The following is an 18194-nucleotide window of genomic DNA, read 5'->3' on the forward strand; positions in this document are numbered from 1 at the left end:
GAGCCAATATGGTGTAGCGGTTAGATTAGAACTGATGAGACCCAGGTTCTAATCCTTACTCAGCCATGCAGCTTACTGAGTGACCTTGAGCCAGTCACCATCTCTCAGCCAAACCCACCTCATGCTTATTTCGAGGATAAAATGGGATGGGAAGAGCTTTGCACCCTGTCCAGAATAAGGATGTGGCCAAAATATAACCACACAGTTATTTTAAGACCAATGAAAACATTATGCATTTCATTCCAAATAAAAAAGAAGTCACTGTACATGTAAGTTTAATTGAAATCAGTTAAGCTTAACTGTATTTTGATTCCTATCTCAATAAACAGACAAGCAAATTCATGTTGATTTAGGTACAGGCAAATCTATTGTGCAGAGATGTTTGAAAAAAGAAAAAGTTTTAACACAAATCAACTCAGCTGCATCTCAAATAATAAAAACTTCAGATAAACATTTAGTTACATTTGGGAAGCAACATAAGAAACTTTGTAATTTAAAAATGTGTCATGCATTACTAGCAATTAAATTAGTAACAGTCTTACCACTGACACTGACCAACGATACAATATTGTCCTCATGGTCAAGAAGGCGCTTCACTTCGATGACATCCCATTCAGTTCCATCTCTGGAAGCTTTCAGTCTAAGAATGACTTCAAAGAGAAAGGCAGGCAACATCTTGACATTTATGAGAACACATATAATTAGGACCTGCAACAAAATGTTGCAGTGCAGCCTCACCTAACAGGAATGTTACTTTTCAGAGTTCCAGGCAGGCTGGCACATTCTCCTCCAGAATTCTCTATCGCCCACACATCTCATTTTCTATTTTTCTTTTCTAAGGACACTCAACATTCTGTGGCTATTGAGCATGCTGTGGCTATTTATCAAGCTCAGGGGAACCCTAAAGTTGACAGTAGGTTTTTTTAATTAAAAAATAAATAAAATTTAAACCCACAAGTCCTCCCAAAACAGCACAAAGAGCACAGGACTTGTGGGTTTCAAAATTTTAAAAACATAAAACTACTGCCAACTTTAGGGTTCCCCTGAGCATGATAATGTTTCTGGGTTCTCTGTGGTCCTGCCAATTTGACTCCACTTCCGTCAGAACTCACAACCTCAGTTTTCTTCAGAAAGAATTATTTCTCTACAAGCAGAGGCGACTACAATTCTGATACAGAGATCCTTGTGTGCTGAACAGATAAGCAGCCATGTCACTTCTGAAAGCACTGGTCACCTGACTAATGGGGCGGGTGGTACATTGCTTGCTCCTGCAAGATTTAAGTCCTTTCAAACAAGTGTTTGGAAATCTAAGACCAAAGCTGTTGGCATGGTATGTATTTACAAAAACTATCTGTTGGAGACTTTAAGATCTCAATATTTTATTTGGTTTTGTATACTAAGAAAATGAAATAAAGAAATAAATGTTTTTTTAAAACCTACTCTGCCTTCTTGTTGCAGCTCCCTCAAGGACTGCTGCTTTCCATGTGCAATGTACTGCTGTACCAACATACCAAATAAATATTGATTGCCCTCCTTAATTTCAAACATTGCATGAAATCATTAAAATATACAACAGTGTTATATCAAGGGACAGTGATACAAACACAAAGGCTCCGGGATTAAGTGGAACTAGTGCACAGGTGTTTGGATCTTAACCCTGGTAGACACAAGGCATGTTCCTCCACATTTTAAAACATACAGAACGCACAGCTAATAACATTCAAATATTTATTATACAGTATATAGCAATACTCACTCAGTTCTTTGCCAACTGCTGCCGCCACACAATTTTTAGGCAATTCTATCATAGCACTGATATCTTTATTAAGAAGATGGGGGGGGGGTAGACAGCAAGATATTTTATTACAAGTAAAAAGTGAATGCACACTCAAATCTATTATAATTATTTCACAAAATTATAACACACTATCTGACTTTCTCACAGGAAGGTTACTCAAATCATGAATTTCCATAAAGTTCTTCCTGAGAAAAAATGGAGGGAGGGGATAAGCTATACAAATCTCCCTTATATTTTCATAAAAGCCTTTTCCCTCTGTTTTTAGGACATGCAATTCAGCAAGTCTGTCCTCACTGAAAACTACAGAGCAGATTATGGTGTGCAAACTTTTAAAACACTTTTGTACATCTGAAAACAAAAAACATTTTGCACCACATTCCTACATTATTATAAGCATCACATTTCTTTATTATATTCCAGTTACCGTATTTTTCGCCCCATTGGACGCACTTTTCCCCCTCCAAAAATGAAGGGAAAATGTGTGTGCGTCCTATGGGGCGAATGCAGGCTTTCGCTGAAGTCTGGAGAGCGAGAGGGGTCGGTGCACACCGACCCCTCTCCCTCTCCAGGCTTCAGGAAGCTATCCGCAAGCCTGGGGAGCCCGCGGGAGTTCCTGCCGGGCTCTCACGGCTTGCGGAGAACTGCCTGCATCCTGAAGCCTGGGGCGCACGCCCCGGGCTTTGGGCAGATATCTGCAAGCCTGGGGAGACCGGCGTGACTTCCCGCCAGGCTCCCTAGGCTTGCGGATAGCAGCCTGTTCTGGGGGCTGGGGTTGGGAAGCTTGGGCTTCCCCTGCCCCAGCCCCGCGCCTGGGGGGGGGAAATAATTTTTTTTCTTTATTCCCCGCCCCCAAAACTACGTGCGCCCTATGGGCCGGTGCGCCCTATGGGGCGAAAAATACGGTGCATTTCTGTATTTTGCTTATAGGGTTGGGTGGAATCTTACAGCATTTATCTAATGCCTACAGCAGATGGCACTGGAAGAACCTAATTTAATTTCTAAAGGAATATATATTCATTTAGTGATTTATATATACCGACCCAGCTCAGTTAAGTTAAGTTAACATACAGTTACTGAAGTTTGACATATTCTACAATTCATAGGACACATGAGGCTCCAAGTGCTCTTAATTCAAAAATGATTACACTGACATTTTAAAAATAGAGGTCAGCTTCAATATATGTTATCTTTAGAATTAAAGGGACTTTGCCAATTTGATTTTGTGTCATTATATAGATCTATTTTACTTAACTTTAGCTGCTATAATGAGTCATTTACATTTTTACCTGCATCAATAAGATGACTTGTCTTACACAAGAGATCTAATTTTCGGTTCCAAACACACAGATCACTCCCTCCAGACAGCCATACATCCAGCCTTTGAAGAACTGTCAAACACTGTAGAACCAAGTCAAATAATCATATCATGTCTCATAACAAAGCTCTTTAGGAAAAAAATTCAGTAAGATTGCCTCCAGCTTTTTCAGTAAGGGTTTGACTATTACAGAATCAACCTGAAATTCTATTTCCCAGCAACATTTCTTGTGCTTATAATCTACAAAGAAAAGTTGATGGACCATGGTGCTTGATACTGCAATATCATACAAAGGAGGATATGAGGCAGACACAAAACCTGTCATCTTATTAATAAACTTTTGTTCAAGTCTTTTAAAATATTTTTTTATGTCAAATACTGTACATACAACAAGCTTCTCCGTGAGATGTTTTGTTAAAAAGATACGTTATATCAAGAGAAGGTCTCTAGTGGTGTGAATTCAAAGACCAATGAAATTCTCCAGCTTTTCAGAGGTATAAAATTAACTTTTCATGATTCGCAGAAGAAGCTAGTTATAAAGGCCATGATACTTGAACACAGCTCTGTGACACGAAGACAAGAAGAGGGCAGACAGAACAACAAAAAATCCCCTCCTTTTCCACTGATGAAAGCTTTACTGTCAGCTGAGCTACATCACAGGATACAACTCATTTTATTTGTTTTTTCTTGTAAGCTACTTGGAGTTTATTTTACGAAGTCAAGCAGGGTGTAGGCTGGGTGATGTATCAATACATCATCCAAAATCTGTTAAGTCCACATTTTGGTAATAGTTTCATAATATTTGACATGGGAAATTACAGTGGTACCTCTGGTTACGAACTTAATTCGTTCCGAAGGTCCGTTCTTAACCTGAAACCATTCTTAACCTGAGGTACCACTTTAGCTAATGGGGCCTCCCACTGCTGCCGCACCACCGGCGCACAATTTCTGTTCTCATCCTGGGGCAAAGTTTTAAACCTGAGGTACTACTTCTGGGTTAGCAGAGTCTGTAACCCGAAGTGTTTGTAACCCAAGGTGTTTGTAACCCAAGGTACCACTGTACAATGTGTGTACTATGTAAAAGAATTGTAATGTGGGGGAAACTGTGAAGCCAGTCATCCCTTCTCTCATGATTCCTGCCACCCCTGTTGCTCTGTACTATAAAATAACAGTTGTAACACCATATGTTAAAGGTAAGTAAAGTGTATCAGTTTTAGAACCCTAAGTAGTAGCAGTTGCCAGGGCATTACCTCTACATAGTTCCATCCTTATTTCAGACATCATGATACATTGATATATTGCAATGTTAAGCTGGTAATTTATCACAATGTTGAAAACCCGACATTGCTCAGCCCTAGAAGGGTGCATGCTTTTAAATAAATAAAAATACCTCAGATTTGCAAATCACATGAATTGCCCCTTAACTGCCACAATCAGTACACACAAATCAAAGCCAGTTCTTACCTTTACTGTGGAATGAAAGCAGGATACTTTATGAACTTGCCTACCATTATCACAATCCCAAACCTGGTTTCATTCATTAAGGTTTAAGGCATATATCCATATTCAAAGGCAGAACTATAGTAATGGAGATGCATAAGCACAAGCGTATTATTATTTATTATTGTTATTATTATTAATATACCGACCTATGCCCAGAAGTCTCAGGGTGGATCTACACAAAACCACAATACAAATATTCAAAATAAAAACAACAACCCAATAACACCCCCCCAAAAGAGCCACATTTTAAAAAGGGCATAGGATGTCAATCAGATCAACCAAAGTGCTGGTTAAAAAGGAATGTTTTTGCCTAGAGCATTCCACAGGCAGGGACCACTGCAGAGAAGGCTTGTTCTCCTGTTGCCGCTTGAGGAGGCGGCACATGAAGAAGGGCCTCAGAAGAGTCAGGGTCCGGGTAGGTTCATATGGAAAGAGGTGGTTCTTGAGGTATTGTGGTCCTGAGCCATTTAAGGCTTTATAGGTCAAAACCAGCACTTTGAATTGGGCCTGGAAACTAATTGGTAGCCATTGTAGGAGGACTAGGATCAGTGTAATATGCTCAAACTGTCTTGCTCCAGTGAGCAACCTGGCCGCTGAATTCTGCACTAGCTGAAGTTTCCGGACTATTTTCAGAAGCAGCCCTACATATAATGCATTGGAAGGAATCTAACCTTGAGGTTACCAGAGCATAGACAACAGTAGTTAGGCTATCCCTGTCCAGATAGGGATGTAGCATAGGGTGACACTGAAATTTGAGGCCCCAAGGTCCACCACTGTCACCCGCCACACAAATGTTGGAGGGAAAGGAGTACCAGCAGCACATCTCCCTCCCACAAAGAGTTGGGGTCTGGCTCAGATTAAAGGATACAATAACAGTTCTATCAGCACCTGCTGTCAAGATCAAGTGACATTTTTCTTCACAAGTATCTGACAGAGGAAAAGATGCAAGAGCAGTAATCTTTTGTGTATGTGCATGTAGCTCAAATAGCTTTTCTCCAGTCTGGAAAACAAAAAAGAGATCTTAATGATCTGAATGAAATAAAATGTTATAGACTAATGCACATAACAGCATAATACACTGAGATGTGATTTAAGGGAGCAATGTGCAACTGGAAATACTGCTTTTACTGGTTTTATGTTGTATTTTCTTCATTTTCGTACCACTTACTGTTTTTATGTTGCAGTCTGCTTAGAGATTTTTAAAGTATTACGTGGCTTATAAACATTTTAAGTAAATAAATAAAATAACATCCAAGTACAATTTCAAAAAGGTAACAGTCCTAACTGACACTAAAACTTCTGCATTCAAACAAGGTCAAGAACATGGCATGGAATTATGGACCAAAGCATGTACTAGGGCTGGGCGATAACTGGTTTTCAATATCACGATATATCACCAGCTAAACATTGTGATATAGCGATATATCACAATATCTGAAATAAGGCAGAAACTATGCAAAGGCGAACAGAACAATGTCCTGGCAACTGCTACTACTTATGGGTCTAAAACTGATAAACGATGATATTATCAATCACTTTATGGTCACTTTCAGCAGCAGGCAAGCCAAAATGCATCCAAATGAGACTTTGGTTTGGGGCCTGGCTACCAAATGGTGGTTTTCAGGACAATCCAAAGTACAGTGATGAGTCATAGTGAATACAAATAATTTGAGACTGTCAGACTGCCAGCAGGCCTGCTAGGCGGCAGAAGCAGCATCAGCCTGCGAAGCCTTGTCGTGGTGGTGGCAGTAGCAGTAGCAGTGGCAGCAGGAGACGGTAGCAGAAGAAGAGGTGGCCTGCAAGGCCTTGCTGAGGCAGACTGCCACTGCCTCCCACTACTACCAGGAGGACTTGCAGGCCGCTGCCACTTCTTTCCACCACAGCAAGGTTTTGCAAGCCCCACTGCTTGTGTCGCCACACGGTCTCGCAGGCTGCCTCTACTATTGCCACCAACTTCTGTTGCCGCTGCAAGGCCTCAAAGGCCGCCACCGCTGCTGCCGCTGCCTCCCATCACTGCCATTGAGTCCTCGCGGGTCGCTGCTGCTACTGCCATTGCTATCACCACCACAAGGCCTCGGAGGCCGCCACTGTTTGTGCCGCTGCTGTTGAGCACATTGTGATTCACCATATATTGCCAGCTCAAATATTAAGAATCAATTACCATGATGTGAACTTCAAATCAGTTTTGGATGATATATCGATATATCGCCCAGCCCTAGCATGTACATAATTCAAAATCTCAATTTTTATAAAATTCATCATCCTTCTAAACATTTTCTGTATTAGTGAACAATCCAGTACTAAGGAAACATATCACAAATACTAAAAGCTTTACAACATTTCTCTCTCTCTCTCTTACACACACATTTACTTTATCCTTTAACTTTCAGATAGTTATAGAGCAACCTAGATAACTGCTAAGTCAGGAAATAAATGCTTAGCACATAATATACGCAATTCTCTGTCAGGATAATGTCACAAAACATGCAATTATACTATTATTGCAGGGACATTACCTTAGTTTCACAGGAAGATGTCAAAATATAAACTGAAAATTTGAAAGTCAATTTTGTCTCCAACTTTTCTAATGAACATTAGATTAAAAACTCAGTAGGGTCATTCAAGATGATTTACAAAATGGCGTTTTTAATTTTGGACAACTGCTTCCGTGACCATTTTTATTATCCAATTATCTTTAATAACTAACTTTATATTTAGATAGCTCATGTGTAATGGAATAGCTCCAATTTAAACTTCACCTAATTTTCATCTGTATGCAATGCATTTCTGAATATAAACAAACCTGAGCATTCCACAAACATACAATCCCATCATCACCAGCAGATGCAAACCTGGGAAACAACAAATCAAAAATTAGATACACATATATAAAGGAAATGCTACATTTATATAGAAACAAAAAGAATAGAAAATGTTACCACTAACCATTCTTTAAATTATCTCACAGATAAGCACAGGGCAAAAACACATGAAAACATGATTTTAGTGGAAGTTGTTCCTAAAAATGTCTAAATCTTCAAAATTAAAAACAGTTTTTAATTATGCAGTGAAGGCGATGAAGGACCTATGTGAGTGTCTGGAGGCAGCTGGAGGATGGATGGCGGCTAAAGGATTGAGGTTGAATCCTGACAAGACAGAAGTACTGTTTTTGGGGGACAGGAGGCAGGCAAGTGTGGAGGACTCCCTGGTCCTGAATGGGGTAACTGTGCCCCTGAAGGACCAGGTGCGCTGCCTGGGAGTCACTTTGGACTCACAGCTGTCCATGGAGGTGCAGGTCAATTCTGTGTCCAGGGCAGCTGTTTACCAGCTCCATCTGGTACCCAGGCTGAAACCCTATCTGCCCGCAGACTGTCTCGCCAGAGTGCTGCATGCTCTAGTTATCTCTCGCATAAATTACTGCAATGCGCTCTATGTGGGGCTACCTTTGAAGGTGACCCGGAAACTACAACTAATCCAGAATGCGGCAGCTAGACTGGTGACTGGGAGCAGCCGCCGAGACCCCATAACACCGGTCTTGAAAGATCTACATTGGCTCCCAGTACGTTTCCGAGCACAATTCAAAGTGTTGGTGCTGACCTTTAAAGCCCTAAATGGCCTCGGTCCAGTGTACCTGAAGGAGCGTCTCCACCCCCATCGTTCTGTCCGGATGCTGAGGTCCAGCTCCGAGAGCCTTCTGGCGGTTCCCTCACTGCGAGAAGCCAAGTTACAGGGAACCAGGCAGAAGGTGTTCTCGCTAGTGGCACCCACTCTGTGGGATGTCCTCCCACCAGATGTCAAAGAGAAGAAGAACTACCAGACTTTTAGAAGACATCTGAAGGCAGCCCTGTTTAGAGAAGCTTTTAATGTTTAATTTTTTGTTGGAATTGGCCCAGAGTGGCTGGGGAAACCCAGCCAGTTGGGTGGGGTATAAATAAGTTGTTGTTGTTGTTGTTGTTGTTGTTATCTCAATTCAAAAATGAACCACGTAGTCTTTAAAATAGTCTGAAATATGAAGCCCAGGATTTCACATGGAGGGCTCATAGCTGAACTACCAATCCAACAAATGGATTCTTTTCACCAAGCTGGTGTTTCATGGGTCACCTGATTCTTTTCCAGTCATGATCACCATCCTCTATAACCTTGTCTGCTTCCTGGAGGAGCAAGAAATGGTCAAACGAGCAACAGAAAAAGCTATTCTTAAAGTGTGTTATGAATTCAGTCTAGTTTAATGTGTCAAATGCTAGAGTATTACTTGCAATTTTATCTCATTCCATTTTTTGGAAGACTCTTGCTGAGGCTTAGCCTTCTTTAGTGATCTTGCAATCAATATGACCCTCTCTTCATGTTCAAAAACACAAAAGAAAAGAAGTGAAAAGCAGCTGTCGGTTAGGTTGATACAGGATTTATTTAGTATCTTCAGAAACCAATCTGAGAAAATTTTCCACTCACTGGTTTTAGCTGAGCCACCGAGAAAACAAGAAAATCCTTCTGCAAAATTCTCAATAAGATGATATTATCTAAAGAGCTGAAGCGTGAAACCTGGCTTACAACAGTCGACAAAAATGCAATGAAAAAACTATGAAAACTAAATAAAACCATTTCAGAAACCAAGTAACAATGCTAATGCTATTGGAAAGAATCAAACAAGGTGGTGGTGCCTGGTTAAAACAATGCTCTTAATGACTATATGCACGCAAAAGATTTAAAAAGTTGGAATACCTACCAAATTAAACTAGTCAAAGAATAAGCATTATTTTACTGCTTATATTAGATAAATGCATTATTTTTTCTCGGTACATATATAGCATTTTGGTACTCTATAAAACACTATAAAACGCCCAGTATTTTGAACCAGCTTTGCATTTCCCCCATATTTTTAGATATATTTCAAGCTGTTTGGTGACAACAGGAAGTCAGCTTAGAAGCCATGAAGCACAAGGAGAAGGAAGTGGGAAAGAGAGAGAAAAGGAAGTACACAAGTCTAAGGCTCAGCTCTTCTCATGTTTGCTTGTGCGTGTAGCTTTACATCTGAATGCGAAGATGTAACTACCGTATTTTTCGCCCTATAGGGCGCACCGGCCCATAGGATGCACCTCGTTTTTTGGGAGGGGAAATGAATAAAAAAAATTATTCCCCCCCCCAGCCGCGGGGCTGGGGAAGCCCGAGCCCGGCGGCAACTCCCCCCAGGCGCGCAAGGCTTGTGGACACCTGCGCGAAGCACAGGGGCCCATCCGGAGGGCGCCCCATGCTCTGGGCTGCAGGTTGCCGCCCACAAGCCTTGCGAGCCCGCGGGAACTCCCGCCGGGCTTGCAAGGCTTGCGGATAGCTTCCTGAAGCCTGGAGAGCGAGAGGGGTCGGTGCGCACCGACACCTCTCACTCTCCAGGCTTCAGCAAAAGCCTGCATTCACCCCATAGGACGCACACACATTTCCCCTTCATTTTTGGAGGGGGGAAAGTGCGTCCTATAGGGCGAAAAATACGGTACTTAGTAGCCATTTTGGCATACAAGCGGTATATTAATAAAAAAATATAATAATGAAGATAGTTTTCTCAGTGTCAAACTTTATATTAAAGGGAATGCACTAAAAGGCACCAAACTCCAACAATATTTATGGCGGTTATGGGACAATTTTTTCTGACATTACTGTGTCATATGAAGTATAAAGAAGTTGTAGCCAAAGGCAGGAAAATCAATGATGATTGAGCGCCTAAAAACTGGCTCAGTACTGCACTGAGAGAAAATATGTAATGTAATTTCTGTAATAAATGGCTCACTCATGCATTAAGATTTTGTATGTAAACTGCCAATACTTTGGCAAAGAATACTATTTAAGTCAAAATCAGTGGGGGGCGTATTTTAATTAGATTTCACCTAAAAGTTTTGCAAAAATTTCCCTTCCCAATATATACTTTAGATCTAAGCTACCTGTCATATATTCTTCAGTTCTGAGGAAAAAACCAGAAGATTCGATTTTTAAAACTTTCAGTAAAACATCCCTATGGTGCAAAAGGAGGTTATGAAAGTAATGTATTACCTGTAATCATCTATTGGCACTAGAAACCGCACTATATCATGATGACCTTTCAGCACAAGCAGCTCAGTGTAGGGATTCTGTGTTTGTTCTTCGCCAATGGTCTGCACAGATTTCTAGAAATCCACAAAGTCAGAAAAATACAACTGTAAATCAACAAATTTGTTATCTCTCTAATCAACAGATGTTTCTAGTTACTTGTTTTCTTTTTTGCAATATGATTTATTCCTCAATAATCCTCCACAGTGTGATAGCTTTAAAATTCTAACTATACTGCTAACTATAAAGCAGCTATCCCTCCAGCATTTTATCCTGGAGGAAGGAACCAATATCATAGAATCATAGAATCATAGAGTTGGAATAGACCACAAGGGCCATCGAGTCCAACCCCCTGCCAAGCAGGAAACACCATCAGAGCACTCCTGACATATGGTTGTCAAGCCTCTGCTTAAAGACCTCCAAAGTAGGAGACTCCACCACACTCCTTGGCAGCAAATTCCACTGTCAAACAGCTCTTACTGTCAGGAAGTTCTTCCTAATGTTTAGGTGGAATCTTCTTTCTTGTAGTTTGGATCCATTGCTCCGTGTCCGCTTCTCTGGAGCAGCAGAGAACAACCTTTCTCCCTCCTCTATATGACATCCTTTTATATATTTGAACATGGCTATCATATCACCCCTTAACCTCCTCTTCTCCAGGCTAAACATGCCCAGCTCCCTTAGCCGTTCCTCATAAGGCATCGTTTCCAGGCCTTTAACCATTTTGGTTGCCCTCCTCTGGACACGTTCCAATTTGTCAGTGTCCTTCTTGAACTGTGGTGCCCAGAACTGGACACAGCACTCCAGGTGAGGTCTGACCAGAGCAGAATACAGTGGCACTATTACTTCCCTTGATCTAGATGCTATACTCCTATTGATGCAGCCCAGAATTGCATTGGCTTTTTTAGCTGCCGCGTCACACTGTTGGCTCATGTCAAGTTTGTGGTCAACCAAGACTCCTAGATCCTTTTCACATGTACTGCTCTCAAGCCAGGTGTCACCCATCTTGTATTTGTGCCTCTCATTTTTTTTGCCCAAGTGCAATACTTTACATTTCTCCCTGTTACATCTTGTTTGTTTTGGCCCAGTTCTCTAATCTGTCAAGGTCGTTTTGAAGTGTGATCCTGTCCTCTGGGGTGTTAGCCACCCCTCCCAGTTTGGTGTCATCTGCAAATTTGATCAGGATGCCCTTGAGTCCATCATCCAAGTCGTTGATAAAGATGTTGAATAAGACCGGGCCCAAGACAGAACCCAGTGGCACCCCACTAGTCACTCTTCTCCAGGATGAAGAGGAACCACTGATGAGCACGCTTTGGGTTCGGTCAGTCAGCCAGTTACAAATCCACTAAGTGGTAGCATAGTCAAGACCGCATTTTACCAGCTTCTTTACAAGAATATCATGGGGCACCTTGTCGAATGCCTTGCTGAAATCAAGGTAGGCTACATCCACTGCATTCCCTTCATCTCCAGGCTTGTAATTCTGTCAAAAAACGAGTTCAGGTTAGTCTGACATGACTTATTTTTCAGAAATCCATGCTGACTATTGGTGATCACAGCATTCCTTTCTAGGTGCTCACAGACTGTTTGCTTAATGATCTGCTCCAGAATCTTCCCTGGTATTGATGTCAGACTGACTGGGCGATAATTATTTGGGTCCTCTCTTTTCCCCTTTTTGAAAATAGGGACATTTGCCCTCCCCCAGTCTGCCGGGACTTTGCCTGTTCTCCAGGAATTCTCAAAGATGACTGCCAGTGGTTCTGAGATCACATCTGCCAGTTCTTTTAATACTCTTGGATGCAGTTCATCTGGCCCTGGAGACTTGAATACATCTAAACTAGCCAAGTATTCTTGTACTATCTCCTTAGTTATTCTGGGCTGTGTTTCCTCTGCTGAATCATTTGCTCCAAATTCTTCAGGTCGGGCATTGTTTTCTTTATCGGAGAAGACTGAGGCAAAGAAGGCATTGAGGAGTTCAGCCCTTTCTGTGTCCCCTGTTTGCATTTCACCATTTCGTCTTCATATACCTGATCGACTGTAATGAGGGAGAGATCCTCAAATGGAGTCTGTTCTTCGTCTTCCATGCTAGGGGAGAGGACTTCAAAGCGATTGTGTATTTCTAAACAATCAGAGCGAACCCTGGGCCTCCTACTTCTTTGAGTCACGTTTCTCCATATATCTGGCACCTGTGTTGGTGAACTAGCATCTTTCTCAGGGGTGTCCCCTGTCTCCTCCTTGGTGGAGACGGTGTTCTCTGTTGCTTCCAAGAAGAGCTCCAGCTCTCTAATTCTTTGGAGCGTAGCTACACGTTCCTCCAGTTGCTGGACTTTGTCTTCTAAGAGGGCAATCAACATACAATTGCTGCAGGTAAAGCTGCCTGCAACCTTTGGCAAGATGGCAAACATTGCGCAGGAACCGCAGGCGACTGCAGCTGTTCCCTCACCCTCCATCTTGAGAACGTGTCGTTGGGGGTGGCTACAGTGGTCCTCCATCTTAAAAAGCGTGAAGACAGGACAAATAACCCCCCCCAAAAAAACCCTAGGTCTCCCCCAACAAACGTTTGAGACTAGCTCCCCTAAATCTAAAAGATGGATCAAACTGCGCACACCGCCAGGCGCGCACCGCTGCCCTGCAAGCTCTGATAAGCTCCTCCCACAGCTAATCATCTGACTCAACAGAAACCCTGCCCCCTCTGACCTTTGCACAGGGAGAGCAGCAAATCAGCCACAAAGAAACACACATATGTGATGTGTTACTGCTGGATGAGGTAAGGGGTCTTATACTGTACCAAATATGATTAAAAAGCGGAACTGGTAGGGGAGACTCAGCAAATTTTATAGTTCTGTTCACTTACCATACAAAGTAGCTGAATGCAGGCACATGAAACTTGTTCAATTTTCATATTATCTGATCACCCAAGCGCAGCCACTGAACTAGTTTTCACGTAATGCTAGTCAAGCCATAGCTTAGCATGAATGCATGAGCATGATGGTTCTCAGAGAGATCACAACTGTTGTGATAAACCATAAGCCTGGATTCAGACAACACACTAAACCAAACCGTGTATTTGCTCACAGCATTGTTGCAGCAGCAGCAGGCCTGGAGGAGCAAAACAGTGAGTCTCCTCTCCATGAACACATCTGTTCACACTAAGTTTGGCTTAGCTTTACATGCAAACCAGCTCAATATCTTAATACCAATCCAAATGCAGCCAATATATTGATACAGTGGTTTGACGTTATGATCACAAGCAGCATCAGACTTCCACTGACCCTTTACCCTTGCTCTGTAGCGAATCAGTTGACATTTTGGCCAAACCCAGAAAGCTGTCAGTTACTCAAACCTGGATTGAGATTCATGTTTGCCAGGTTTAGACATAACTGCAAACTACGGTTTGCTGCAAACTGAAATCAAGAGTTTCTGATCTTCCCCTCACACATTATGCTCATGATGCCAAGTCATGGTTTGCCATTACATATGCATGCAATAATTATATATAAATATAATGATTCCATGGAAGTTTTAAGCAGAGGTTGGATGGCCATCTGTCATGGACGCTTTAAGTGAGATTCATACATTGCAGGGGGTTGGACTAGATGACCCTTGGGGTCCCATCCAACTCTACAATTCTGTGATTCTATGATATATTGTCATTATATATATATATACCCACATTTGGAATGCAGTTCCGGTTGCTCAATCTCAGAAAAGTTATCACAATTACATAAATTACAGAATATGGTAACTAAAATGATCAAGGGATGAGAAGCATATTCTTTAGGAAGAAAAGTTTAACAAATCAATGTTTTTTAGTTGGGGAAGGACAAAGAAAGTACATAACATAATTTCTTCAGAAATACATTAAGATTTATTAGAAATGGTATCAATATATAAATCTGTCTTTATTTTCTGTATCTTTTCCAATAGAGCTCAGGCCATCAATTCATTTGATTAGTGATAGGTTATATACAAAATCAAGTGCCCCCACCGGAACACATACTTAACTCAGTCTTGTATTTAAGCACCAGCCTGGTAGTCATAAGCAATAAGGCACTGTATGCAGACGAGTACCTAGAATTCTGTGCAGTAAGGAATGAAGTGCTCCATCTCTCCTCTGTGATCAGTATAGAAACCAAATGGGCTGCCAGCAAAATCCCTCCTCTACTAGTCCTCAGCAGACTAATAAATTGGGGTGGGGCAGAGGCAGCTAGCAAATGCTTTGATTTTATTTTACAAGGCTGACTTGAGTAAAGGAACATTACCTCAGAATGTTGTGATGTAAATTAGCACATATTGATTCGTTTAAGGATCAGGCTTCGCTTCATGGAGAATTACAGTACTCTACAAATGACTTATCTATCTATCATAGCTAAAAGGAAAATTCCACGTCTAGAGACAGTATGCCTAATTGCCAGAGAGCAAACACTAAATGACTATAGAGTGGTGCCTCGCAAGACGAAATTAATTCATTCCGCAAGTCTCTTCGTCTTGCGGTTTTTTCGTCTTGCGATGCACGGTTTCCCATAGGAATGCATTGAAAATCAATTAATGCGTTCCTAGGGAAACCGCCTTCAGACCAGGTCCGGGGACAGTCTGTCCCCGGACCTCTTCTGAAGGCTGGGGGGGGGGGGACAAGGGCTTTTCTTCTCACCCCCAGCATTTTAAAAAACCCTGGGACAGCGGAGGACTTCTCCGCTGTCCGGGCGATCTTAAAATGCTGGCGGGCGGCATTTTAAAATCGCCACGGACAGCGGAGGACTTCTCCGCTGTCCGGGGCGATTTAAAAGCCCCTGGGAAGGCAGGCAGGGGGTGGACAAAGACTTTCGCCCCCCCGCCCGCCTTCAGAAGGTATTCCCACCCCCCGCCCGGCTTCGCAGCAGTGCTACGAAGCCCGGCGGCTGGGGCAGGTGCTCCCGCCCCCCCACCCTGCTTCGGAGCAGCGTTCCGAAGCGGGGTGGCTGGGGCAGGTGTTCCCACCCCCTGCCCGGCTTCGCAGCAGCGCTACGAAGCCCGGCGGCTGGGGCAGGTGCTCCCGCCCCCCCCACCCCGCTTCGGAGCAGCGTTCCGAAGCGGGGTGGCTGGGGCAGGTGTTCCCACCCCCCACCCGGCTTCGCAGCAGCGCTACGAAGCCCGGCGGCTGGGGCAGGTGCTCCCGCCCCCCCACCCCGCTTTGGAGCAGCGTTCCGAAGCGGGGTGGCTGGGGCAGGTGTTCCCACCCCCCGCCCGGCTTCGCAGCAGCGCTACGAAGCCCGGCGGCTGGGGCAGGTGCTCCCGCCCCCCCCACCCCGCTTCGGAGCAGCGTTCCGAAGCGGGGTGGCTGGGGCAGGTGTTCCCACCCCCCGCCCGGCTTCGCAGCAGTGCTACAAGCCCGGCGGCTGGGGTAGGTGCTCCCGCCCCCCCCCACCCCGCTTCGGAGCAGCGTTCCGAAGCGGGGTGGCTGGGGCAGGTGTTCCCACCCCCCGCCCGGCTTCGCAGCAGCGCTACGAAGCCCGGCAGCTGGGGCAGGTGCTCCCGCCCCCCCCACCCCGCTTCGGAGCAGCGTTCCGAAGCGGGGTGGCTGGGGCAGGTGTTCCCACCCCCCGCCCGGCTTCGCAGCAGCGCTACGGGACCCCCAGCTACGGGACACGGGGAAATTTTAAAATGCTGGGGGTCGGCAGCGAACACTTCGCTCCCAACCCCCAGCATTTTAAAATCTCCCTGGGACACGGGGAGATTTTAAAATGCTGGGGGGTCGGCAGCAAACGCTTCGCTCCCGCCCGCCAGCATTTTAAGATCGCCCGGGGCAGGCGGGGGGAAGGCAGGCGGGGGGGGAGCAAAGACTTTTGCCCTCCGCCGGCCTTCAGAAGAGGTTCTCTTCTGAAGGCCGGCTGTGGGCGAAAGTCTTTGCTCCCGACCGCCAGCATTTCCCTATGGGCTTTCGTCTTGCGATGCAAGCCCATAGGGAAATTCGTCTTGCGAAGCGCCTCCAAAACAGAAAACCCTTTCGTCTTGCGGGTTTTCCGTCTTGCGAGGCATTCGTCTTGCGGGGTACCACTGTATTTACCATGTGCTCCTTGTGAACATCACAGGCATCTCTGACTGGCCACTGTGGGAGGCAATACTGGAAGCAATTCTTTTATAATAGCTTAAATTCTGATATACTGCTGGTAATCTGAACCCACCAAGACTGGTCTTGATCTATGCACACTCATAATATAGCCATCACCAAATTAATTATCATCACTGCAAAAAGACTATCGGAGGAAAACAACAAGAGCCCACGCAATATATCAAGCATTCGTGTTTTGAAGGCGTCATTTGAGGAAGCGGCCCTTTCTCCAGCCAGCAATACACTGAGCAAGAGCTGGTTGCTGCCTTCGCGGCGCACAGGGCTCCGAAATGAGACTCGAGCGTCCCTCACAAGCGCCCACACCAACCGCTCCTTTTACCTCGGCCAATCCCTGCGGCTCGCGTCCCCCTCCTATGAGCCACCGCAGCATCGCGAGAGGTGGGCTCCGGGCGGCCCTCGCGGACGCGCCCTCGCCTCGGGTTGAAGCCGCAGCCCTCGCCCCGCGCGCGGCTCCAGTCAGTCAGCTGACGCTCTTGTTGTGAGGGCTCGTACCTCGCTTCCGTCCGCCCTGCGCCGCACGACGTAGCCGCCGTTGGACTGCGCGCGCCGCCGGCTGAATAGGACGCGGGGCTGTTTTCCTTCGAAAAGGGACTCGCTAGCGCGAGCTTAATCTGAGGCAAAGCGTCGGCGACTTAATCGATCCCCGAATCTTCACTGAACAACACAAAACGAAGCAGGGACGCGTCTTCCGCCGCTTTCAGCCTTTAGGATTGACCGCCGCGCGCTCGCGAGCTAGGCGAAGGGGTGCGAGTACCGAATCATCGATCCCCCCCCCCTGCGACGCGCATGCTTTTAAACACACCCACGAAGATCCCCTATTCTGTATGTGTAAATGTACGAGAGGCATAAGGCGCCGGTGTTCCAGTTCAGGGTTGCCACTTTTTATACGGACAGAGTAATAACAAGTATAATAACAAGATCATCATCATCATCACCAGGAGCAGTTTTCCTTCCCAATGTATCTCCGTGCCAGGAGAAGCTCGTGTCGGTTTTCTGCCTGACATACAGCTGTTAAAGGCTGTAAAAAACCCGTTTAAAAGGTGGGAGTCCCGGGTTCAGTGCCATACAGCTGTAATAAATTTCGATTTATTTGTGTATACTGTATATTTATAGCAGAATGGTTTATGCCCTCACGTGGAGCAGTCCTCGCCAAAGTGGTGGGTTCTTTTGCGGGAGTCTTCTGCAAGATGTCATTGATGGAATAATAATGCATGAGCAGGGGGCTTATATATTGGACTGTCCACACCTCATTCTGCTTTATTAGCTCTGCGATGCTCCCCCAGAGTTTGCTGTCTGGAGGGGCACACCTGAGCTATAGCACAACAAAAGTGGGGCAGAAAACCCAACCAACCAGTGCAGAACATGGGTGGTATGAAGATTTACCAGTACAGTACAATACACTG

At 44.6% G+C, this 18194-nt stretch overlaps 1 protein-coding gene across 5 annotated transcripts in view; it reads right to left on the bottom strand.

Annotated features, from left to right (window-relative positions):
- Positions 1-17855, bottom strand: part of WDR41 (WD repeat domain 41) — a 28828-nt gene extending 10973 nt beyond the window's left edge. For 2 of the 5 annotated variants that reach the window (XM_081213039.1, XM_081213038.1), the window contains exons 1-8: positions 17111-17855; positions 10653-10765; positions 7420-7468; positions 5485-5616; positions 4578-4640; positions 3085-3196; positions 1757-1819; positions 543-650 (exon numbers count right to left, since the gene is read on the bottom strand). In XM_081213039.1, the coding sequence (XP_081069165.1) occupies positions 543-650; positions 1757-1819; positions 3085-3196; positions 4578-4640; positions 5485-5616; positions 7420-7468; positions 10653-10765; positions 17111-17161 (691 nt within the window). In that variant the 5' untranslated portion in view covers positions 17162-17855. The other 3 variants (XM_081213037.1, XM_081213040.1, XM_081213041.1) reach the window with 3 other exon arrangements.
- Positions 17856-18194: the final 339 nt, after the last annotated feature.

The sequence above is a fragment of the Podarcis bocagei genome (assembly GCF_964188305.1).
Source record: "Podarcis bocagei genome assembly, chromosome: 11".
Lineage (NCBI taxonomy): Eukaryota > Metazoa > Chordata > Lepidosauria > Squamata > Lacertidae > Podarcis > Podarcis bocagei.